At 37.2% G+C, this 25681-nt stretch overlaps 1 protein-coding gene across 1 annotated transcript in view; it reads right to left on the reverse strand.

Moving 5' to 3' along the window:
* The window catches only part of LOC128665888 (serine/threonine-protein kinase MRCK alpha), a 420939-nt gene that overhangs the window by 25834 nt on the left and 369424 nt on the right, over positions 1–25681 (reverse strand). Inside the window, exons 28-30 of the mRNA XM_053720136.1 lie at positions 20922–21138; positions 13045–13107; positions 10597–11190 (exon numbers count right to left, since the gene is read on the reverse strand). Coding sequence (XP_053576111.1) covers positions 10597–11190; positions 13045–13107; positions 20922–21138 — 874 coding nt within the window. The remainder of the gene's footprint in view (positions 1–10596; positions 11191–13044; positions 13108–20921; positions 21139–25681) is intronic.

Genomic DNA, 25681 nt, shown 5'->3' on the forward strand with positions numbered 1-25681 from the left:
TCCCTTTAAGGGGTTCAAAATATTTTGGATTTGGGAATATTAGTATATTTTCATCTGTAAAATGGGACAGTTTGGAGAGGAGATGGGACAAAGTGTAAACATCTTATGTTATTTAAGCAATATTTACATGTCATAATACAGCATATACATGTAACCTAAAGGTAGATTTATATCATTTTAATACTTTTGTATACACAACACCCTCAGAAAGATAGTACAGTACTGTAATCAGAAAGGTAATATTCGTTGTTTTAAATAAATATAGACTAGTATTTGCATTTTAGATCACACGTATGTCAGATTTGTGTGTGTATGTGTGTATATATATATATATATATATATATATATATATATATATATATATATAGCAAAGGAGAGCACTCTCACTTAGTCCAACAACTGCAGGGTGCTAGTGTAAATAAAGGTTTAACAAACAAAGCACTCTGGTCTTTTCCAAACTTTCTTTACTGTGAAAAAAAAGAGACGTTTCGGGGACAAAGTATCGTCTGAGGAAGGGGATACTTTGTCCCCGAAACGTCACTTTTTTCACAGTAAAGAAAGATTGGAAAAGACCAGAGAGCGCATATATATATATATATATATATATATATATATATATATATATATATATATATATATATATATATAAATACAACTTGAGAAGAGAGGATTGAACATATATCTAAGTCAATCAAAGCGGGACACTGGCTGCACTAAAAGTCTATCAAAAGCCTTTATTATCAAAAAACTCAAACAGTTTTAACAGGCCGTCTACCCTCCACCCTATTCCTAAAACCGTGCAACTATACCCTAATAAATTACATAAACATTAGAACAAGCCGGCCGGCAGACAAGCCAAATTGCAACAGTAACTAATTATTACAGCTGTGATGTTGTGCAACCATGAAAATATGAACTATGTATCAATATCGATATCCAAAAGGTCCATTTAAATTTACATGGGGCCCCAAAAATTGCAATTATACTGCTTGGTATGGATTGATAAAAGTCCAGGCACTTAGTGTTGAAAACACGCTCTGGTAAGTTCAATTCCTCCAGGTATCAATGCAATATGGTAACACCTTTCTGCTGTGCTTGTTATGCTGTGCATATAACTGTCTCCATCGGCAACTGAATCATTAGGATAAACAACGCACAATGTACTATGGCAGGACAGACCAGGCCGTCCACCGCAAGACTGTCCAGCCTTATACAGGAATAATATCAGCTGTACCTGCTTTCCAGTTTGATCAACCTGAACAGTTCTTAGTTTACTTTCGGCTTCTTCACTTGCTCACCGCCATGTACGCTTCAGCGTTGTTGTTCGATTTCAAATTCCGCTGGCTCGTTCACAGCTGTTCACCTCCTGTGCATGCTCAATCATGACGCGTTTCTCCCCTCCCACATAGGGCTGAGTGTCGGGGCCTCATCAGATGTATTGGTTGAGGGGTGTGTATCTGCTTTTGTACTCTCATTAGCTCAAAAAGTCCACCCCTTAAACAGCACTCGCTTACTTGACAGCTGGTTTTAAACAACTATTATTTACTACGGTTTAAAAGTTGCACAGTGTCGGAACTGATCATTACTATATACACTATTTATAGTTACCACATCATGGCTTTCATATGCGTAGAAATCTATTGCAGTATCACATTAGAGAATTAGCTTTAGAAACATTGTTTGTTATTTGAACTTAGCACATTTAGATATGTGATCTAGTTAGGGACATGCTTTTTTGCAGACCCGACCACATTAATCTGGACTTTCCTCTAGGAAAAATGAATCTTTAACTCTTTTGATAACCACAGTAGTAGATTTATTACACATCTTATGTCACATAAATATTCAAATTTACCATCATATCAACATATATCTTATCGATATGCATTTAGAGGTTTTTTGCAAAGTGTTTACTGGATCTACGTTCTGAAAGCACATTTAATTCTCAAATTAATCAAAGGGGCTTGCATCATTGCTTTTGTCACAATAAGACTAAAGGGTGTTTTCACCTCTTATATCACTTATGGATATTAAAACATCTTATCTATATGACAGTATGTTCCTATATGCTTAAAGTAACATACATTTAAAGGGATTTTTTTTACGTTACGATTTGGTGGTCACAGAAAACATGCATACTCTATCTTTTCATTTAGGCCCATTGGGCTTAGTGTGTTTAATCTGAAGATCCACCTTGATTCATGTTGCAAAATAATTCTATCAAGATGACCTCCTCGTTTATTTTGTTTTAAGCACTCAATGCCCATAATTTGCAATTTATTATGATCTGAGCTGTGAAAAGTCTTAAAATGTCTTGCAACTGGGCTGTCCATGTCCTCATTTTTAATGTCATCTCTATGTTCTCGTATTCTGCTTTTCAGCTCTCTGGTGGTCTTTCCTACATAGAACTTGGGGCATGGACAGTTCAGTAGATATATGACATTTTTGGAAGTACATGAGATTCTTTCCCTCACATAATATGCCTTGCTTCCTGATTGGGTACTAAAAGTATTAGATCTCTTCATGTATGTGCAATAGACGCAATGCCCACAGGGAGCGCTACCTCCTCTGTGTTGTCTGTCTGTTAACCAGTTTTTAGGTTCCTCCTTTTTAAATTCACTATGAACCAACATGTCTTTGATACTGGGAGCTCTCCTGGCTGTCAGTAACGGGTACTCCGATATGCACCCTTGGAGTGACATATCATTAGATAATATATACCAGTGGCTATTGAGAATTTGTTTCAGTTTATTCCAGTGTGAGTTATACTTTGTAATTAATCTCACCTGTGTGTCACTATTGTTCCTCTTTTTTGTATAAAGGAGATCACTTCTACATGTAGTCCTAGCAGTCATCCGATCAGCCAATCAGATTGAGCTCGCATTCTATTGGCTGATCGGAACAGCCAATAGAATGCGAGCTCAATCTGATTGGCTGATTGAATCAGCCAATCGGATTGAACTTGATTCTGATTGGCTGATTCCATCAGCCAATCAGAATTTTCCTACCTTAATTCCGATTGGCTGATAGAATCCTATCAGCCAATCGGAATTCGAGGGACGCCATCTTGGATGACGTCCCTTAAAGGAACCGTCATTCGTCGGGAAGTCGTCGTCGGAAGAAGATGGGTCCGCGGTGGAGGTCTTCAAGATGGAGCCGGTCCTCATCGGATGAAGATAGAAGATGCCGCTTGGAAGAAGATGGTTGCCGGTCCGGATCTACTCTTCTTCCCGGATAGGATGAAGACTTTGGAGCCTCTTCTGGACTTCTTCAGCAGTCGGATGATGGATGTCTAGCCCCCTCTTGGGTTGGATGAAGATATCGGAGCCAGGACGGATTGGTGTGATACCCGGTGAGGTGAAGACAAGGTAGGAAGATCTTCAGGGGCTTAGTGTTAGGTTTATTTAAGGGGGGTTTGGGTTAGATTAGGGGTATGTGGGTGGTGGGTTGTAATGTTGGGGGGGGGGTATTGTATGTGTTTTTTTTTACAGGCAAAAGAGCTGAATTCTTTGGGGCATGCCCCGCAAAGGGCCCTGTTCAGGGCTGGTAAGGTAAAAGAGCTTTGAACTTTAGTAATTTAGAATAGGGTAGGGCATTTTTTTATTTTGGGGGTCTTTGTTATTTTATTAGGGGGCTTAGAGTAGGTGTAATTAGTTTAAAATTGTTGTAATATTTTTCTGATGTTTGTAAATATTTTTTTATTTTTTGTAACTTAGTTCTTTTTTATTTTTTGTACTTTAGTTAGTTTATTTCATTGTATTTATTTGTAGATATTGTATTTAATTAATGTATTGATAGTGTAGTGTTAGGTTTAATTATAGGTAATTGTAGGTATTTTATTTAATTAATTTATTGATAGTGTAGTGTTAGGTTTAATTGTAACTTAGGTTAGGATTTATTTTACAGGTAATTTTGTAATTATTTTAACTAGGTAGCTATTAAATAGTTAATAACTATTTAATAGCTATTGTACCTGGTTAAAAAAAATACAAAGTTGCCTGTAAAATAAATATTAATCCTAAAATAGCTATAATATAATTATAATTTATATTGTAGCTATATTAGGATTTATTTTACAGGTAAGTATTTAGCTTTAAATAGGAATATTTTATTTAATAAGAGTTAATTAATTTCGTTAGATTTAAATTATATTTAACTTAGGGGGGTGTTAGTGTTAGGGTTAGACTTAGCTTTAGGGGTTAATACATTTATTAGAATAGCGGTGAGCTCCAGTCGGCAGATTAGGGGTTAATGTTTGAAGTTAGGTGTCGGCGATGTTAGGGAGGGCAGATTAGGGGTTAATACTATTTATTATAGGGTTAGTGAGGCGGATTAGGGGTTAATAACTTTATTATGATAGCGGTGCGGTCCGCTCGGCAGATTAGGGGTTAATAAGTGTAGGCGACATTGTGGGGGGCAGATTAGGGGTTAATAAATATAATATAGGGGTCGGCGATGTTAGGGCAGCAGATTAGGGGTACATAGGGATAATGTAAGTAGCGGCGGTTTACGGAGCGGCAGATTAGGGGTTAATAAGTGTAAGATTAGGGGTGTTTAGACTCGGAGTACATGTTAGGGTGTTAGGTTCAGACGTAGGAAGTGTTTCCCCATAGCAAACAATGGGGCTGCGTTAGGAGCTGAACGTGGCTTTTTTGCAGGTGTTAGGTTTTTTTCCAGCTCAAACAGCCCCATTGTTTTCTATGGGGGAATCGTGCACGAGCACGTTTTTGAGGCTGGCCGCGTCCGTAAGCAACTCTGGTATCGAGAGTTGCAGTGGCGTTAAATATGCCTGTACGCTCCCTTTTTGGAGCCTAACGCAGCCATTCTGTGGACTCTCAATACCAGAGTTATTTTAAAGGTGCGGCCAGAAAAAAGCCAGCGTTAGCTACGCGGGTCGTTACCGACAAAACTCTAAATCTAGGCGTTAGTTAATTAATTAAATTTAAAAAAATTTAGTACATTTTTTCTGTGACAGATACAAAAATGTCACAGAAAATATATAGTGCTGAGGAAGCGTATGCCATCCTTGCGTCAGAGTCAGATGCCTCTATGTCTGACTCAGACCCCAATTTTGACCCTGCCATATGCTCAGATACATCACTAGATGCAGTCTCAACTGATAGTGATGTATCTGTGGCTGCTAGACCCCCTAACAGCCCACCTGCTAGCCCCCCTGCCAGAAGGAGGCGTGTTGCTGCCATTGCTGCTGAAGAGTGGGTAACACCTCATCTCCAGAGGCCAGATATCCCACCCTTCACAGCAAATGCTGGCATAAATATAGATGTGGCAGGTTTTAGCCCCCAGCAGTTTCTGGAAGTGTTTCTGGGCGATGATGTATTGGGGAACATTGTCGCCCAAACTAATTTATATGCCCATCAGTTCCGTGCTGCAAAGCCTGGAACATATTTGGCAAAGCAGCAATGGGCCCCCATCAATGTGCCAGAATTCAAAAAATTCTGGGCATTGACCATGCTGATGGGCATCATAAAGAAACCCTCCATTCGCTCCTACTGGAGTACTAGCCCCATCTGCTCTACCCCCATTTTCTCCCAGATTATGTCGAGGAAGAGGTATGAAATGATTCTGCATTTCATGCACTTCAGAGGATGTATACCTTCTTACCACCATCCACACAGAGAGGACGGTGGCGGTTTCTGTACGTGGCAGAGCTGAGATCATAAGGAAGCCAGTGTGCATTAAGTCTTATAACTGGCATATGGGTGGGGTTGATCTGGCTGATCAGCTGCTGCAGCTCTACCTAATTATGCGGAAGACAAGGGCCTGGTACAAAAAGGTTGCAATTTACCTAATGCAGATTGCAACCCACAACGCTTTTTTGTTGTTCAAAAAAGCAAACCCCAGAGTTAAAAAGACTTTTTTACAGTTTCAGCTCCAGATTATTACGGGGATTTTGTACCATGATGCACCTGCTCCCCGGGCGGTGATGGGAGAGAGCAGAGTTGGGGCTACCCATTTTATTTTTAAAATGCCCCCTACTGCCGCAAAGCAGAAACCACAAAAAAATGCAGAGTCTGTACCAAGAGGGGGAAGAGAAGGGACACCATATATCACTGTCCTGATTGCCCTGGACAGCCTGCACTCTGCATTGGGGACTGCTTCAAGCGGTACCATACAATGGTCAATTTTTAAAAAAAATAAATACATTTGCTGTTATATATATATATATTATTTTTTTTGGTTATGTTTACAGTTAGATGTTTTTTTGTTTTTTTTACTTTTACTGTGCCAGATTTTTACATTTCACTACTCTATTTTTTTCTAAAATTGGGCCTGTTTTTTTTTTTTTTTTAACCAAAACCCCTGTCAAACCTATGCATGGGGGACATAGGTGTTCTCAGGGTGCCTTGCAGAAAACAACCTGAAGTATGTTTTTGTAATAACTTACAACAGTCTCTCCTAAATCATAGTCAAAAAGCAATGTGTCTGTAAAAATGAAAATTGAAAAATTACCACCATACACTTTCTCCAATTTTTTGGGCTAAAACGGTTGCTTCAAAGGCATCAAAGCACACCATATACAATACCTTGGGGTGTCAACATTTAAAAAATATACACTTTGAATGCAATAAATAAAAGTGGGGTGTGCGATAGGCCCCAAACTAAAAATAGGCCTATCAGAAGAAATACTCTCATTTTTAATAACTAAAATCACAAGTCATAAAATTGTAACATAACCTTCCCAAAATCCTGGCAAACCTATGCATGGGGGGCATAGGTGTACTCAGGGTGCCTTGCAGAAAACAACCTGAAGTATTCTTTTGCAATAACTTACAACAATTTCTCCTAAATCATAGTCAAAAAGCAATGCGTCTGTAAAAATGAAAATTGAAAAATTATCACCATACACTTTCTCCAATTTTTTGGGCTAAAACGGTTGCTTCAAAGGCATCAAAGCACACCATATACAATACCTTGGGGTGTCAACATTTAAAAAATATACACTTTGAATGCAATAAATAAAAGTGGGGTATGCAATAGGCCCCAAACTAAAGATAGGCCTATCAGAAGAAATACTCTAATTTTTAATAACTAAAATCATGTAACATAACCTTCCCAAAATCCTGGCAAACCTATGCATGGGGGGCATAGGTGTACTCAGGGTGCCTTGCAGAAAACAACCTGAAGTATTCTTTTGCAATAACTTACAACAGTCTCTCCTAAATCATAGTAAAAAAAGCAATGTGTCTGTAACAATGAAAATTGAAAAATTACCACCATATACTTTCTCCAATTTTTTGGGCTAAACGGTTGCATCAAAGTCATCAAACCACTCCATGTATAATACCTTGGGGTGTCAACTTTTTAAATATAATCACATTTATGGAAAACAAATAAATTGGGGTATGTTAAAAGACCCCCAAAAAAGACGATAGGCAAAGAAAATATGTTAAATGTGAAAAAAAATCACAAACACATGTCAGACATTTGGCATTGCACCGCCCAAACAAGCCACCAAACCTATGCATAGGTGGTATCACTGAACTCAGGAGATGTTGGTGACCACATATTGGTGTCTTCTTTGGTAGTAACACATAACAGGAGCTGTGAATCCATGTCTAAAGTACAATGTATGTGAAAAATAACACAAAAAATGAATGCCCAATAGTTTGACAAAGACTAGTGGTTGAATTAGTGTAGGGAAAGTGTTAAAATACCTGCATTTGAAATACCCTAGGATGTCTACTTTTCAAAAATATTTGGTTTGATGGGGGTAAATTACATTGGCCGGCTTCAGAAATGTCTTAAATAGAACATGGGTGCATGGGATGTGAAAATGGGAAGTGTAAAAAATGGAATGCGCTTCCTAAAAATAAGGCCTTCTAGCCCCCAGAGAACCCTACACACCTATACATGGGTGGTATCACTGTACTCATGAGATGTTGTTGAACACATATTGAGGTGTTTTTTGGCAGTAACACATAACAGGAACTGAGAATCCATGCCTAAAGTACAATGTGTGTGAAAAATAACACAAAAAAATGACTACCCAAAAGTTTCACAAAGACTGGTGGTTAAATAAGTTCATGGAAAGTGTGAAAATACCAGTATTTCAAATACCCTAGGGGGTCTACTTCTCAAAAATATTCGGTTTGATGGGGGGTAAATTTCATTGGCCGGCTTCAGAAATGTCCCAAATAGGACATGGGTGCATGATGACCGATGTGAAAATTCCAAGTTGAAAAACTGGAATGCGCTACCTAAAAATAACGCCTTTTAGCCCCCAGAGAACCCGACACACCTATACATGGGTGGTATCACTGTACTCAGGAGATGTTGTTAAACACATATTGAGGTGTTTTTTGGCAGTAACACATAACAGGAACTGAGAATCCATGCCTAAAGTACAATGTGTGTGAAAAATAACACAAAAAAATGACGACCCAAAAGTTTGACAAAGACTGGTGGTTAAATAAGTTCATGGAAAGTGTGAAAATACCAGCATTTCAAATACCCTAGGGGGTCTACTTCTCAAAAATATATGGTTTGATGGGGGTAAATTTCATTGGCCGGCTTCAGAAATGTCCCAAATAGGACATTGGTGCATAATGACCGATGTGAAAATTCCAAGTTGAAAAACTGGAATGCGCTTCCTAAAAATAACGCCTTTTAGCCCCCAGAGAACCCGACACACCTATACATGGGTGGTATCAATGTACTCAGGAGATGTTGTTGAACACATATTGAGGTGTTTTTTGGCAGTAACACATAACAGGAACTGAGACTCCATGCCTAAAGTACAATGTGTGTGAAAAATAACACAAAAAAATGACTACCCAAAAGTTTGACAAAGACTGGTGGTTGAATTAGTGCATGGAAAGTGTTAAAATACCAGCATTTGAAATACCCTAGGGTGTCTACTTTTCAAAAATATATGGTTTGATGGGGGTAAATTCCATTGGCCAGCTTCAGAAATGTCCCAAATAGGACATGGGTGCATGATGACCGATGTGAAAATTCCAAGTTGAAAAACAGGAATGCGCTCTCTAAAAATAAGGGCTTTTAGCCCCCCGAGAACCCGACACACCTATACATGGGTGGTATCACTGTTCCCAGGAGATGCTGCTGAAGACATATTAGGGTGTTATTTGGCAGTAACCCTTAATATTATCAGTAAATGTATTCTTAAATTGCTATTTTGTCAAAAAATCTAATTATTTTTTTTTCCCCCCCAAACTTTGGCATAGATTGATGGTAAAATGGTTGCATGAAAAAAGTCAAAATACCCCAAGTTTAATACCTTAGGTTGTCTTCTTTTAAAAAATATATACATTTGAAGGGTTATTCAGGGATTCCTGACAGATATTGGTGTTACAATGTAACTATCGCCAATTTTGAAAAAACATGGTTTTAAAATAGCAAAGTGCTACTTGTACTTATTGCCCTATAACTTGCAAAAAAGCAAAGAACATGTAAACATTGGGTATTTATAAACTCAGGACAAAATTTAGAAACTGTTTGTTTAGCATTGGTATTTTATGGTGGTTGTAGATGTGTAAGAGATTTTGGGGCTCAAAGTTAGAAAAAGTGCATTTTTTTTTCATTTTTTCCTCATATTTTATATTTTTTTTATAGTAAATTATAAGATATGATGAAAATAATCATATCTTTAGAAAGTCCATTTAATGGCGAGAAAAACAGTATATAATATGTGTGGGTACAGTAAATGAGTAAGAGGAAAATTACAGTTAAACACAAACATCGCAGAAATGCAAAAATAGCCTTGGTCCCAGAAGTTCAACAAATTGAAAAGTGGTCTGGTCACTAAGGGGTTAAAAAGCTTTCAATCCTTAAAAATGCAATAAACCAGCATGGACAGGTTTCTGCAAATACCCAACTGTCTTACGCGTTTCACACCCTCTAGTGGCGCTTACTCATAGACTGTCTAGACCCGTTAGACAGTTGATTTTTTGTGGAATCCTGTCCATGCTGATTCATTGCATTTTTAAGGATTTTTTTAATAAGGTGTTTATTTTTTTTTATACTCTCCTGAGTGTGAATTACTTTGCGTATCTGAATAGTATGTGGCAGTTTGATCCACACATTAGTAACGGCACTCCAGGTCGGGTCGGCATCGTTTTCAAAGTACACTAACTTCCGCCATCGGACTTGGTTGGCACCTGGAGCTGTGGCAGTGGCTACAGTTTTTAAAAAAGCATACCTAGGTAGGTTTCAGAGCAGAAATGCTCAAAGGGGAGCGTGCTGGTGATTGGTGGATGCACATATATGCCTCTTGTCATTGGTTTACATGATGTGTCCTGCTAGCTCTCAGTAGTGCATCGCTGCTCCTGAGCCTATCTGATTTTTTAATAAAGGATACTTAGAGAACAAAACAAATTTGATAACCAAAAAAGAAAATGAAAAATGCATTTTGGGTTTCATGTCCCTTTCAGGAGCACTTAAAAAGTAGTGTGATATAGATATTTTCTACAGATGAATATTGGTATTGATTAGAAATATAGTAAAGTAGCAGAATTTTGTTTTGGAGATGTGGACAAAGAACGTCCTACCAGAGATTTTATGGTAAAAAGCATAAACAGATAGAACCACATATATAGAAATCCAGATACAACTTACAACAACGCAATGGAGGTGCAGGCCACATGATTTCCTGCGGCCGTGATTTCTTCCCCTGAGCATCCACATAGACCCCAAATGAAGAAAAGCAGAGAAGGTACTCGCTGAGCGTAATCTTCGCTGCACAGAGGGCGTCAGGTGTAGCTTGCGTCAAGAAGGACAGCCTGGGCTCATCTGGATGTGGCAGGTGAAGTGGAGCAGCCTCGTTGAGCAGTGGGTACAAAGAAAATCCGGATGGATAACCCACACACAGTCTCTCTCCCAAAATGTCCATAGACTGCACAACTCCTATGGCTTGGAACTCTTTGATACGGCGAGGCAGGCCCTTGCGGTTCGTCAGTTGGAAGCAGATGACCTGTCGTTTGGAGGCTGCACACAGCACAGCAGAGGAGCCCTGACACACCAGACCAGAGGTAAAAGCCTGGCAGCCGCGGGCCTCAGGAATCTTTATACCAGCAGAGTCTGGCAGCAGGAGAAGGTCCCAGGGGAACAGACGAAGACTGTGGCTCTTCCCACAAAGCACCACAAGTTGCTGCGCCTCTGCGACAGATTGCATGGAGAGAACCCGCTTACAGTCACCCAGTTGTGTGATCTCTGTAGTGGGGACAAAACGACAACAAAAAATGAGCTGGAGAGAATAGAATGTGAAGCTTAGGCCTAATTAGTTGTCAGTATAGTCTTCTGCATATAACAGAGTTCCATGCTTTCCTTTAATACATTAAGCAATGTAAGAAAAATATAAAGAGAAAAACTTACAAGGGACATTATACACTAAATACAATCTATAAGCTTAGTATTGGGGTTATTCCCCACATCCCTCTAGTCATGGGTGCTGTCATGTTGAAATCTATCTTTCACTACATTCCAGTGCTGGAGGTGTTTGCACATGTGCAGTAACTCTCCTTCAGATACCTGCAGTGTCACCTAAGTTCCAATATGGCGGCACTCATAATTAGAGGGAGGTGCATGAAATGTACTTAGTGTGTAATGTCCCTTTAAAGGGGCATAATACTTATATGCTTAATGACTTATGATGCAGCATGACTGTAAAAAGCTGACAGTAATATCTCTATGTAAAAAAGTAAAAAATGTTGCCTCACAATTTCCTCAGCTCACCAGAGTAAGTGCTATGTAAAAAGTAATCTGTCAGTTACTGCCCAGCTGCAGGTAAAAAATAAAATAAAAGGAAGAGATTAACAGCATCCAATCAGCATCAGCAGTGCTGAGGTCATTCAATGTTTTACTGTGATCTCATGATATTTCATAGTAAACTTCCTTAAAATGAATAGGGAAATAGCATGAGGCACACTCCCTTGCAGGTCCTGGGACAGTCATACTGATTTGTTGCTTAAAGTCCTTTACAATGGGGGTGTGAATACCTTTGCAGATCCCGGGACATGCATACTAAATACTGCTTAAAGTCCTTTACAATGGGGTGTAAATACTAAATACTTAGGACATTTTGGGGTAAAATACCTTCCTTTTTTTCATAGAGATGTTAAGGTGATATTTTCTAGTCAGATTTTTTACAGTTATGCTGCATCACTTTCAAGTGTTTTGTCAGGGTATTGCTGAGTGACATCAGTTAATATATATATTATATATATATATATATACTGTATGTATATGTATATATATATATATATATATATATATATATATATATATATATATATATATATATATGATAAGGCAAAATAATTAATTATACAGCTATTTTTTTTATCAGTTTCGTTACGGTAAGATTACCTTGTTGCAATCCTGCCTTGTTGCCATTTTGCTTACAGAGGAACGCGAGTGTGCGAACACAGTTTTCTATAAATCAAATTCTGTTGGGACACTCTTTCTGGATAAGAAATTATTGGGCTTAATTCTCTTCCAAAACTGGTGCAATATATTTACCCACGAATGACAATAGAGTTATCTGGAACATTGAACTCTCATTTTGGTTACTGGCAATGTATTAACAGTTGTTTTATATTTTAATGTTTTAAATCAAAGGTATTCTATAGCTATAGTTAAATTACAGCTCTGATTTAAAAGGGTATTTTGTATTTATAAATTAACATTGCATAGACTAGGGTATCTTAGGTAAGAATAATCATATTCAAAATTAAGTAATTTGATATTGATATTGTTATGTAAAATATGTAACAGTTTCAACATTTGGGTATCGTGTCCCTTTAATGCTGAATGGAGAAAAGTATTTGTTAACAGTAATGGATTTATAATAAAGGCAAGAAGTAACGAGGTTCATTTATGCCATGGGATGTACTATATACTGGTTCAAAAAGCACATGGGAAAATCACAAAGGATGTGCATAATATTCTGTTTATCTAAACCAGTATGAACCAAGAATATTGACAAGAATATAAACGCACCATATGTTTGCTCCAGACACTAACTTTTTGTGATATGCAATACACTAATATTTGATAGTTTCTCACCATTTTTATTCACATGCAAAAGGAAAAGTCCTTCCTCCGTACCTAGCGCAATACTTTCCTGATCTGAAACATATGTAATAACGTCAGGTTAGCAACAGAAATAAAAACTTTAAAAATGTCAAGTGACTTCACGAACAAATACAAGATTTTACCAGTATCCCAATTAAGCTGTCTAGTGGGAGGGACAGATTTATTCTAAGATTCACAATGTGATCTTAAAAGGGACAATCTACTTGAAAATTGTTATTGTTTATAAAGATAGATAACGCCTTTACTTTCTACCCATTCCCCAGCTTTGCGCAACCAGCATTGTTATATTAATATACTTTATACGATTTAAACCTCTAAATTTCTCCTTGTTTCTAAGCCACTTCAGACAGCCTCTTATCACATGCTTTTTTATTAGCTTTTCACAACAGGAGACTGCTAGTTCATGTGAGCTATAGAGATAACATTGTCCTCTAACGCCCGTGGGGTTATTTATGAGTAATTGGCTAAAATGCAAGTCAAAAGATAATAAATAAAAAGTCATGTGATTAGGGGGCAGTCTGCAGAGGCTTAGATACAAGGTAATCCCAGAGGTAAAAAGTGTATTAATATAACCGTGTTGGTTGTGCAAAACTGGGGAATGGGTAATAAAGGGATTATCTATCTTTTTAAACAATAAACATTTTGGAGCAGACTGTCCCTTTAAGCATTATATTGCATATGTACTTTTATGTCCATTTATGCAGCATTCCTGCGGTTTACAGCACCATACACCATATATCAAGAGTACCAATAAGACTTGCTGCCACAGCTCTAAATGTATTAAAAAAAATAGGAAATACTGTTGCATAAAAAGATTTTTAAAAGACCCTTATTTAATTCTTCTGGATCCATTTAGACTCAGACAAAGTTTTGAGCATTCATTTAGCAAACAAATTCCTGAAGGACGAATTTCTGACCATCCATGCCTAGTCCTTTTCTCTCTCCCCAAGGGGACTCAAAGGGCTTAATGCAGGGGGCTTTGTTCAGCTGGTAATTATCTAAGCCACTTCAGACAGCCTCTTATCACATGCTTTTTTATTAGCATTTCACAACAAGAGACTGCTAGTTCATGTGGGCCATAGAGATTGCATTGTGCTCACGCCCATGGAGTTATTTATAAATTAACATTAAGCTTAAAGGGACAGTAAAGTCATAATTAGATATTCATGCTTTAGACAGAACATACAATTTTAAAATAACTTTCCAATTGACTTCTATTATTTAATTTGCTTCCTTTTTTGTTATCCATTGTTGAAGGGTTTATCTAGGTTAGCTCAGGAGCAGCAAAGCACCTGGGTGCTAGCTGCTGATTGGTGGCTGCATCTACATACCGATTGTCATTGGCTCACCCATGTGTTCAGTTACCTCTCAGCAGTGCATTGCTGCTCCATCAACAAATGATACCAAAAGAATTAAGCAAATTTGATAATAGAATCAAAATGTTTAAAATTGAATGTTCTACCTAATCCATAAAAGAAAAAAAAATATTGTCATCTCCCTTTAAAGGGACAATAACATTAAAGGACCAGTCAACACAGTAGATTTGCATAATCAACAAATGCAAGATAACAAGACTATGCAATAGCACTTAGTCTGAACTTCAAATGAGTAGTAGATTTTTTTTCTGACAATTTTAAAAGTTCTGTCTTTTTCCACTCCCCCTGTACCATGTGACAGCCATCAGCCAATCACAAATGCATACACTTACCATGTGACAGCCATCAGCCATTCACAAATGCATACACACTTATTCTTGCACATGCTCAGTAGGAGCTGGTGACTCAAAAAGTTTAAATATAAAAAGACTGTGCACATTTAGTTAATGGAAGTAAATTGGAAAGTTGTTTAAAATGGCATGCTCTATCTCAATGATGAAAGTTTAATTTTGATTGAGTGTCCCTTTAAGATTGTAAGTAATATATACAAACAGGGCTTTTTTGTGGGGGTACTCACCGGTACTGAGTACCCCCACCTCTGCCAACTCATAACAGGTAATATTTGTAATCATTTAAATGCTGTAGTTTTCACAAGAGGGATCTGCAAAATACATCAAACATTGTAAATAATCTTGTCCTATTGCTTTTCTCAACGTTATTGAGTATTCAATAATCAATGAGTACCGGGCACCTTTTCTTTTACACAAAATGTATACAAATATTTAATTATATGTAGTAAAACTATTTACAATATACTTTCATTACATATTTTGACCCCTTTTCCTGTCATTTAATTCTAAAAACTGTGGTCTTTCCAATTCCTGGTAAAAGTAGCTGTGCAGCCCGCAGACACTACTATAAGTCCAGTTGGTTGCACACTCTAGTGATCTGTTTATAACGGTCTTTTATCTGGCCTCAGCAGAGAAGGAAACTTAAAGGGACACTGAACCCAATTTTTTTCTATTGTGATTCAGATAGAGCAGCAATTTTAAGCAAGTTTCTAATTTACTCCTATTATCAAATTATTTTCATTCTCTTGGTATCTTTATTTGAAATGCAAGAATGTAAGTTCAGATGCCGGCCCATTTTTGGTTAACACACTGTGTTGTTCTTGCTGATTGGTGGATAAATTCACCCACCAATAAACAAGTGCTTTCCATGGTGCTGAACCAAAAAAATAGCTTAGACGCCTTATTTTTCAAATAAAGAAAGCAAGAGAACGAAGAAAAATTGATAATAGGAGTAAATTAGAAAGTCGTTTAAAATTGCTGTTCTATCTGAATCACGAAAGAAAAAAATTGGGTTCAGTGTCCCTTTAAGTTACAACATGGAGGTGCTTGCTGTTTTTATTATTCAGATAGAGCAGCAATTTTAAGCAACTTTCTAATTTACTCCTATTATCATTTTTTCTTCATTCTCTTGGTATCTATTTGAATGTAAGCTTAGAAGCCAGCTTATTTTTGTTTCAGTACCTGGGTAGCGCTTGCTGATTGGTGGCTACATTTAGCCACCAATCAGAAAGTGCTACCCAGGTGCTGAACCAAAAATGGGCTGGCTCCTATGCTTACATTCTTGCTTTTTCAAATAAAGATACGAAGAAAAAATTATAATAGGAGTACATTAGAAAGTTGCTTAAAATTGCTGCTCTATCTGAATCCTGAAAGTTTAATTTTGACTAGACAATCCCTTTAATGGTTGTTCTGTCCATATATTCATATGTACATCTTTTAGTTCTTGTGCTCCCTCTAGTGTTATGTTTTATTATTGTATTCAATTTAATGTATATTCTCTGTTGTACCTCTGACCTTTTTGAGGTCACTTCCTGCCTCCATTTTTGTTTCACTTGTGTGTGTAAATTAGTTTCACTTTCAATGTGTAAAGTTTGCTAGAACTTTCAGCTAATAGCTTTGTAGAGGCAAATTCTTTTTACCTGGCAATTACCACTTCTGGAACCTCAGAATTCTTGTTTTGCAACAATAAAGCTTGAAGGATTCTTAAATCTCTGCTGTGGAATTTGTCTGAGTTAAAGGGACATTAAACACTTTGAGATGGTAATATAAAATGATAAATTGTATATATAAAACAGCTCTACAATATACTTTAATTATTTATTTTGTCCTCTTTGCCTGTAATTCCATTCTGAATTTGTGAGCTTCTCAGTTCCTGCTAGAAGTGGAAGTGCAGAACACTGTTAAATCCAGCACAACCATTGGCTGCACACTCTAGTGACCTATTTATAACGGTCCCTAATTGGTCACAGCAGAGAAGGTAACACTTTACAACATGGCAGCACCCAGTGTTTTATAGACACTAAAACTTTACACTTATTTTGTCACTTTTTAAACAACTAATGAAACTTTAAAAAATACATCTACAGGTTACTCATGGACTAATCTTTTCTTTTAATGTATCATTCTATCTAGCATGTATTTAGTGTTTAATGTCCCTTTAAGCTACTGCTGGATTCTGCTAACTGTAAGTAGATTGCATGTCTAAACTTTCCATCAGAAGGCAGTCCTATTGCAAACAGTAGATGAAAACAGAATAGTAAAAAGAATACCTTCAGAGTTATTAATCTTCAATAGAAAGACTCATGTTTGTTAAACTGAACACAGCTCAGTGTGTAACTAATGACTTTATATAAATGAGAAGCTGCATTGCTTGCTGCACACAGCTCAGTAAATGTTTCTGCATTTAACAAGGAAGATTCCATTAAGCATTTGCACTGTCTCACACAAGATAATCTGCAGCTGAGAAGTGTACACTCAACTTTTGTATAAACTGTCAGTTTCCTCAGAGAAATGTATGACTGCAGTTAAAATAGCTCTAATCTAGTTACTTAAAATGTCTGAAAAGGAACTTGCAATACAAGCTACACTGTCACAGGAGAAAGAGCAGAACATTAGACCACAGCGTACAATAAAACCCACTGAGAAAGTCATACAAAGTTATCAAGCTGAGAAAGATGAATTAGTGGATGCATTGGATGAAATGTGGGAGAAGGTTAGAAAATGTTTGTCTTTAGCAAATGAATCTCCTGATGACAGAGAACAGTTAAACAAGATTGCTGACAGACTTAATGCTTGTTATGAAAATTATGAAAGGTTGTCACGCAAATATTTTAATCTGCTATCAAAAACTAATGTTGAGGAAACTGTGCAAATTCAAACCCAGTTTAATGAATCTAATCTACAGCGCAAGAAACTAGTGCAAAGCACATTAGCAACAGTAGAAAGCAGGATTGCAGACTTGCTAGAATCCAGATCACAGCGTGCTGCCTCAACAATTCGCTCTGCTAAATCTAGAAGTACTTCCTCTTCATCTATAAGCTCCGCCATTATCAAAGCACGTGCAGAAGCAGAAGCTGCAATGGTGCGCGCCTCTTTTAGCAAAAAAGAAGCAACACTGAAAATGGAGGCAGCAAAACAGGAGAAGGAAAAAGAATTAGAAGCAGCAAAATGGGAGAAGGAAAAATAATTAGAAGCAGCAAAATGGGAGAAGGAAAAAGAATTAGAAGCAGCAAAATGGGAGAAGGAAAAAGAATTAGAAGCAGCGAAAAAAGAAACAAATTTAGAAATACTGCAAAATGAAAAAGAGGTAGCTGTCGCCATGGCAAGATAAAAGGTACTTGAGGCAGCCAATACAGAAGAGCTCCTAGAATATTCTATCAGTCTGGTGGGATCAGACTACCCAGAGAAGAGAACATGTGATTATGCTCTTAACCAGAGTGGAAAACACTACAACTCCTTTGAAGAGGAAGAAGGAGGCAATGCTCATAAAGACAAAGGTTGGAATGATGTGCACCCTACCACAAATTATATACATCTCAATAGCGATCCAATTGCTCCAGCCAGAACGGATGCAATTTAGCGAATAAGCAGCTCAGGTGTCAATGCACAAATCACACAACCTCTTGTAAACAAACAAGTATGGGGTCCATCACAGTCACCTCCATTAAGATCAGTGAAAGAAAAGGCTTCAGCTGGATTAAATGCATCAGCGAACCCATACTATCCCTCAGCATTCAATCCCTATTACCCAAGTGATCTTCAGGCACCTCCAGTAACAAAGACTGAAAGGTTAGAGATGTCTGAGTTTGCAAGGTATATGATTCAACGTGAGCTTACTAATACAAGTCTTACAAAATTTGATGATCTGCCAGAGAACTACAGGTCTTGGAAGTCTACATTCAAGACTGCTGTTGAAGATTTAGGTATATCTGCTAGAGAAGAGCTTGATCTGCTGGTAAAGTGGTTAGGTGCTGAATCTGCAGAACGTGTAAAGAGGCTCAGAGCTATCCATGTAGACAACCCAGTTGCAGGTTTAAAAATGGTTTTGGGAATGTTTGGATCAGACTTATGGTAGTTCAGAAGTAATTGAAAATGCCCTTTTAAAGAAAATACAAAAATCACAGTTAGGGACAATCGCAAGCTACAAGAGTTAAGTGATCTTCTGCTGGAACTAGAAGCAGCTAAAGCAGATCCATGTCTATCAGGACTGAGTTATCTTGATACTGCACAAGGTGTGAATCCAATTGTGACGAAGTTACCTCATTCTCTTCAAGATAAATGGGCAACACAAGGATCAAGATACAAGCAAGAGAATAATGTATCATTCCCTCCCTTTTCCCTTTTCAGTAAGTTCATCCAAGACATAGCAAACACAAGAAATGATCCAAGTTTCTCTTTAACCGAATTAAATCAGTGGGCGGTGACTTCTCCAGAACATGAGAAAGAAACTTCAAGATTCAATAACTCAAAGAAATCAGTGTTTGTCCAAAAGACAGATGTTGCACCTTCCAGTCAGGGAATGCAAAGTGAGAAATTAAAGAATTTAATTCAAGAATGCCCATTGCACAAGAAGCCTCACCCACTTAAGGAATGTTGTAGCTTTAGAGAAAAACCTTTGCAAGAGCTTCTTAAAAATTATGGACTATGCTTCAGGTGCTGTGCTTCAACCGATAATCTTTCTAGAAACTGTAAAGCCAATGTTAGATGTTCAGAATGCAATAGTGACAGACATGTGTTTGCTCTCCACCCAGAGTCTTCAAGTTCCCTTCCACTTGAAAGTATTGCCCCTGCAGAAAAGCATGGCGGGGAGAAAGCAGAAGAGACAACAAACAAAACATCTGTTGCTTCAAAATGTACTGAAATATGCGGTGAAGGACTTAGTAGAAGGTCCTGCTCTAAAATATGTCTTGTCAAAGTGTATCCTAAGGGAGAGCCTGATAAATCAGTAAGAATGTATGCAATTCTGGATGATCAAAGTAATCGATCACTGGCTAGAACTTAATTCTTCAACATATTCAACGTAAATGGTAATCCTTCATCTTACACCCTTGGTACATGTGCAGGTCAGTTTGAAACAAAAGGAAGAAGAGCTAGTGATTTCATAATAGCTTCAATTACAGATGGTATACAGTTGCCTTTACCTACACTTATTGAATGCAATCAAATACCAGATAACAGGGATAGATTCCCACGCCAGAAATAGCCCATTACCATCCTCATATGAAACACATAGCTAGTTGCATACCAGCTCTAGAGAAGAATGTCCAGATATTGCTTTTACTTGATAGAGACATTCTAAGAATACACAAGGTACGCCAGCAATGTAATGGACCTCATAATTCTCCATAGCTTTGTAGAGGCAAATTCTTTTTACCTGACAATTACCCCTTCTGGAACCTCAGAATTCTTGTTTTGCAACAATAAAGCTTGAAGGATTCATAAATCTCTGCTGTGGAATTTGTCTGAGTTAAAGGGACACTGTACCCAAAAAAATTATTTCGTGATTCAGATTGAGCATGACATTTTAAGCAACTTTCTAATTTACTCCTATTACCACATTTTCTTCATTCTCTTGGTATCTTTATTTGAAATGCAAGAATGTAAGTTTAGATGCCGGCCCATTTTTGGTGAACAACCTGGGTTGTCCTTGCTGATTGGTGGATAAATTCATCCACCAATAAAAAAAAGCTTAGATGCCTTCTTTTTTCAAATAATGATAGCAAGAGAGCAAAGAAAAATTGATAATAGGAGTAAATTAGAAAGTTGCCTAAAATTGCATGCTCTTTCTGAATTACAAAAGAAAAAATTTGGGTACAGTGTCCCTTTAAGCTACTGATGGATTCTGCTAACTGTAAGTAGATTGCATGTCTAAACTTTCCATCAGAAGGCAGTCATCTTGCAAACAGTAGATGAAAACAGAATAATGGTACTCAATCAACATTGGAAGAATGAGTTGGCCCTTCAGCTTGGAACCAGCAACTCAGATACTGCTGAGAACAGAATAAGGGTATTTATTGATAATGTCTATCACTATTTGACTGGGGGTGAAAGCCAGTTGCTTATGTCTATTACCTTAAACCAGGAGATATAGATCCTTGGCCATAAGCTACATCTGTATTACCTATAATGGTGGCACAAAGGACTGTGCGGATGAGAGGTAAGGCACTGTCATACGCTTCCTTTAAAACACAGACGGAACGATCCATTGGTCTCTGCTCCCGGAGAAGAACCTGAAGTTCTGTCAGGACTTGCACCCACTTCTGCATTTCTTCTCCAGTCTCAGCCAACAGCAGCTGAGAGGATGTGGTTGGTGGAGACCATAGCTGGGCAAATGTGACCTGAAAAGAGAAGTGAACCATCTCACTAACAGAATATACTGTAAGCCGGCAGCAGTTTTCAACTCATCCTTTGTCAATTTTACTGATCCATTTCGTCTACTATGAACATTCTCATATCGGTCTCATACCTGCCCCATATTTAAAGGGACAGGAAAACCAAAAGATTCAAATAGAACATACAATTTTAAACAACGTTCCAATCTACTTCTATTAGCAATTTTGCTTCATTTTCTTGGTATCCTTTATTGAAGGAGCAGCAATGTACTACTGGGAGTTAGCTGAACACATTGGTAAGCCAATGGCAAGAGGCATATAAGAGCAGCCACCAATAGGCAGCTAGCTCTCAGCTCCTGAGCCTACCTAGGTATGCTTTTTAACAAAAGATACCAAGAGAATAAAGCAAATTAGATAATAAAGGTAAATTGGAAAGTTGTTTAAAATGGTTATCTCTATCTGAATTATGAAAGACATTTTTTGGTTTCATGTCCCTTTAAATATGCCAAAAACATCTGTTACTGCCAGAGTACTCACTGCTAAGCAAAAAGCAGTAACATTCCTTGCTGCCTCTTTATGGAGTTTTTGTTTTTTTTTGGCTTTTGAGTGTGAACTTAAAGGGACATAAAACCCCAAATTTTATAGTTTCATGATTTAGACAGAGCATACGGTTTTAAACAACTTTCCAAAGTACCTCTTATCTAATTTGCTTCAATCACTTGGTATCTTTTGTTTAAAAGCATACCTAGGTAGGCTCAGGAGCTGGGAGCTAGCTGCACATACATACGTCTTGTAAATGGATTATCAATGTGTTCAGCTAGCTCCCAGTGGTACATTGCTGTTCCTTCAAAAAATGATATCAAGAGATTGAAGCATAATTGATAATAGAAGTAACTTGGAAGGTTATTTAAAAATGTATGCTCAGTCTGAATCATGAAAGAAAAATTTTGGGTTTCAAGTCTCTTTAACTACTGTCATTAAAGAGACACTGAACTTAAATTTTTTTCTTTTTCGTGATTCAGATAGAGCAGCAATTTTTTTTTATTTTTTAATAAATTTTTATTGATCTCCAAGAGACACGAAATTATGATGAAAACAAACAATGGCAAGACATTTCATGAGACTGTGTACAAATAAAAATCGAACATTATGAATACAAATATTTTGCCGTGATCTTCTTTGTCTTACTGGATTTTTCTAACCCGCGTAAAACTCAACAATTACAAATAAATGAAAAAAAAGAAAAGGAAAGAGAGAAAGAGAAAAGAAAAACAAACAAAAAAAAAAAAAAAAACCCACACATTCCCCCCTGTCCACCCCCCCCACCGCACCATCCAGATCTCAATCAAACACCCACGAAGAGTGTCAGATACTCTATGGCCCACTGCTAATCCACTCGGCCGGAAATTTCCTCAAAAGTACAATTTCTGCGAAACTGATAGACGAACGAAACGGGAAAAGTATCTGTCTTTGGATTGGAACGGAGTAAGACTTAATGATTGGAAGCCATCCCCAGAGAAAATCATCTATTCTCTTCTCAGAGGCATCCACTAAATGGAATGATTCAAAAACTACTTGTTCTTGAATCTCTTTAAGAAGCAGTCCGAAACTCGGAGCTCTATTTGCTTTCCAGTTCTTGAGAATAAGATGGCGCACCGCCAAAATAATCGTATTGATGATACGAATCAAACGGGGGTATCTACTATCCATAGCACTAAACAATAAAACCACCTCTTGTATGGTCACCGCCATATTAATATCGTAGAGGGCATTAAACCAGAAACAAACTTTAAGCCATAACTGATTGATTTTGGGGCAGTACCAAAACATATGAAATAAATCTGCATTATGATTAGCACAGCGAGGACAATTACTTATACTAGAGATAGAACATTTTTGGATTTTTAGCGGATGTAAATAAAAATTATTCAAGACCTTCACATGTGATTCCTTCCAGCCCATAGATATCCTGCATTTATGTAACATATTAAAACTTTGAACAATCTTTTCATTATCTATCTCAGAAATAACTGGGTATAACCAGTTACTGATCTTATCTAGATGTTTTTCACTTTGTTAGATTTTGCGATGTCTTAACTGGTATCCCACTTGGTCAATATAGTCTGAAGACTCTACTCTATGCAGATGACATTTTGCTCTTTATAGACAATGTCCATAATTGTATTCCAGTAATCATGCAGACTCTTGCCGAGTTCAGTTCATTTTCAGGTTATGCGGTTAATTTGGAGAAAAGTGAACTAATGTCAACAGGTAATAGTCACTCTTGTGTGGGGGATATACCATTTAAATTAGTGAAGTCAATTAAATACTTGGGACTGGAGCTACATAAAAATCCAAAATTATGGTATGGGGCAAATTATTCTCCATTATTGGTAAAAATTAAAGAGGATCTTCAGCTTTGGGCATCTTATCCTCTCTCGATTTCAGCAAAGATCAACTTAATTAAAATGATTATTTTTCCTCGTCTCCTTTATGTCCTGCAAAATCTACCTCTCTTTATATCTAATTTAGATGTAAAAAAATTATATAGTTATTTTTCTAAATTTATCTGGAAAAACAAAAAACCCAGAATAGCTTTAGCGAAACTCATGCAGAAGGCAAGTGTGGGAGGGTTAGCTCTACCGGATGTCAAACTATATAATGTCGCGGCTCTGGTAAAATTTGCTTTTGATTGGGTTGCTGAAACCAACTTGATAACTGACAGTCAAGAGGAAGCATTTTATATTCGTCCTTTTTTCGTTAAAAGCTATTCTGCATTGTAGTACCAAACAGCTTCCGTTTAATATCTGCAGAATGATATCTTTTAAAAATATTGTCATCGCATGGCAGAAGTTTTGCCATACGAAAGGATTAGACCCGTCCTTTTCGGATTTCTTACCTATTTAAGGTAACCCTAAGTTTATACCAGGCATCCATCATAAAGTATTCAAATCCTGGGCAAATAAAGGTTTATTGCTGATCAAGCAATTGTTAGATGAAAACCATTTGATACTCACAGCAGAACTTATCTTTCAGACTTATGATTTACCCAGATCAGATCTATTTGCTTATTTTCAAATTAGACATTATATACATGAGCAAAATTATATGGGCAGGCAGGTGGCAGCGTGGTCGGATGTCAGAACCCTAATTCAAAAATTCATTGGCGGGGTCTCATCTATCTCGTTGATGTATGACATTATACAAAGAGCAGCAATTTTAAGCAAGTTTCTAATTTACTCCTATTATCCAATTTTCTTCATTCTCTTGGTATCTTTATTTGAAAAGCAAGAATGTAAGTTTAGATGCCGGCCCATTTTTAGTGAACAACCTGGGTTGTTCTTGCTGATTGGTGGATAAATTAACCCACAATAAACAAGTGCTGTCCAGGGGTTTGAACCAAAAATTGTCTGGCTCCTTAGCTTAGATGCCTTCTTTTTCAAATAAAGATAGCAAGAGAACGAAGAAAAATTGATAATAGGAGTAAATTGGAAAGTTGCTTAAAATTGCATGCTCTATCTGAATCATGAAATAAAAAAACTTGGGTTCAGTGTCCCTTTAACATGTTTTTGTCATTCAATCCTTCTACATTTTCTTTACACTTTGATATATTATATTCTAATATACAATTGCACATTTTTATATCCCTATACATACTGCTATGTTCTCTTATATACTAAAAACAGAACTCTGCAGCTGCTTATTTGATGATCCACACCTACAGGAACCTCTTCTGTGAGCAAAAAAAAGCTGGATTCAAATTAGTATGAATCAAACATATGTGCAACATCTTTGAAAAAGCCAAGAGAGTTTGGTGAAACGTACGTCGGAGGTGTGGTGAAGTGAAGTAACAGTTTGAGGCGGAGTGTTTGGACTTCGTAACAATCCCCAAATGTGACTCTCAGCTGTCTAGCAGGAGTTCTCTAGTATATCTTGGTAGTTTTCATATTGTAACACTGTTGCCCTAATTTGTGATATATCACCTGGTTTTTAGACATATTGTACAAGAATTGTTTTTAAATAAGCCATTTTTGGAAAGAAACATGTTTGCTGAGCAACATTCCTGAAGCCATCTGATACATCTGTAGTGCGCACTGTCAGTACCCTGCGTTCACAGTTTAGAAGAACGTGAGTAATAGTCCTTAAAAGCAAACTAAAAGGAATTGTGATAGTATTGCACTATGTTTTATTTTTTTCTCTCACATATGCTGATCTACGGAGACCAGAAAAACTCTTGTAGGTAAAGGACCTATATTACGGGACATTTATATCCTGTGTATATTATTTTTAAGTTATTCACTATTGTTGTACTTATTTTACAGTTTACACACTGTTTTACTTTGTTTTTATTTGGATTAAATATGTTCAACATTTGAAAAGTAGCAAAGGAGAGGGCATACATGTCAAATTAAAGGTTTATTTTGTAAGCATCTAAAGTACACACAAATATATCTCTGTTACTGCTGCACATTTATAAAAACAAACCTAGAAGTTAAGGAATATCCAGCCTTGGGCTAAATGAAGTAGGACTCCCTTTACAGAATGGTAA

Source organism: Bombina bombina, chromosome 7, assembly GCF_027579735.1.
Source record: "Bombina bombina isolate aBomBom1 chromosome 7, aBomBom1.pri, whole genome shotgun sequence".
Classification (NCBI taxonomy): Eukaryota; Metazoa; Chordata; class Amphibia; order Anura; family Bombinatoridae; genus Bombina; species Bombina bombina.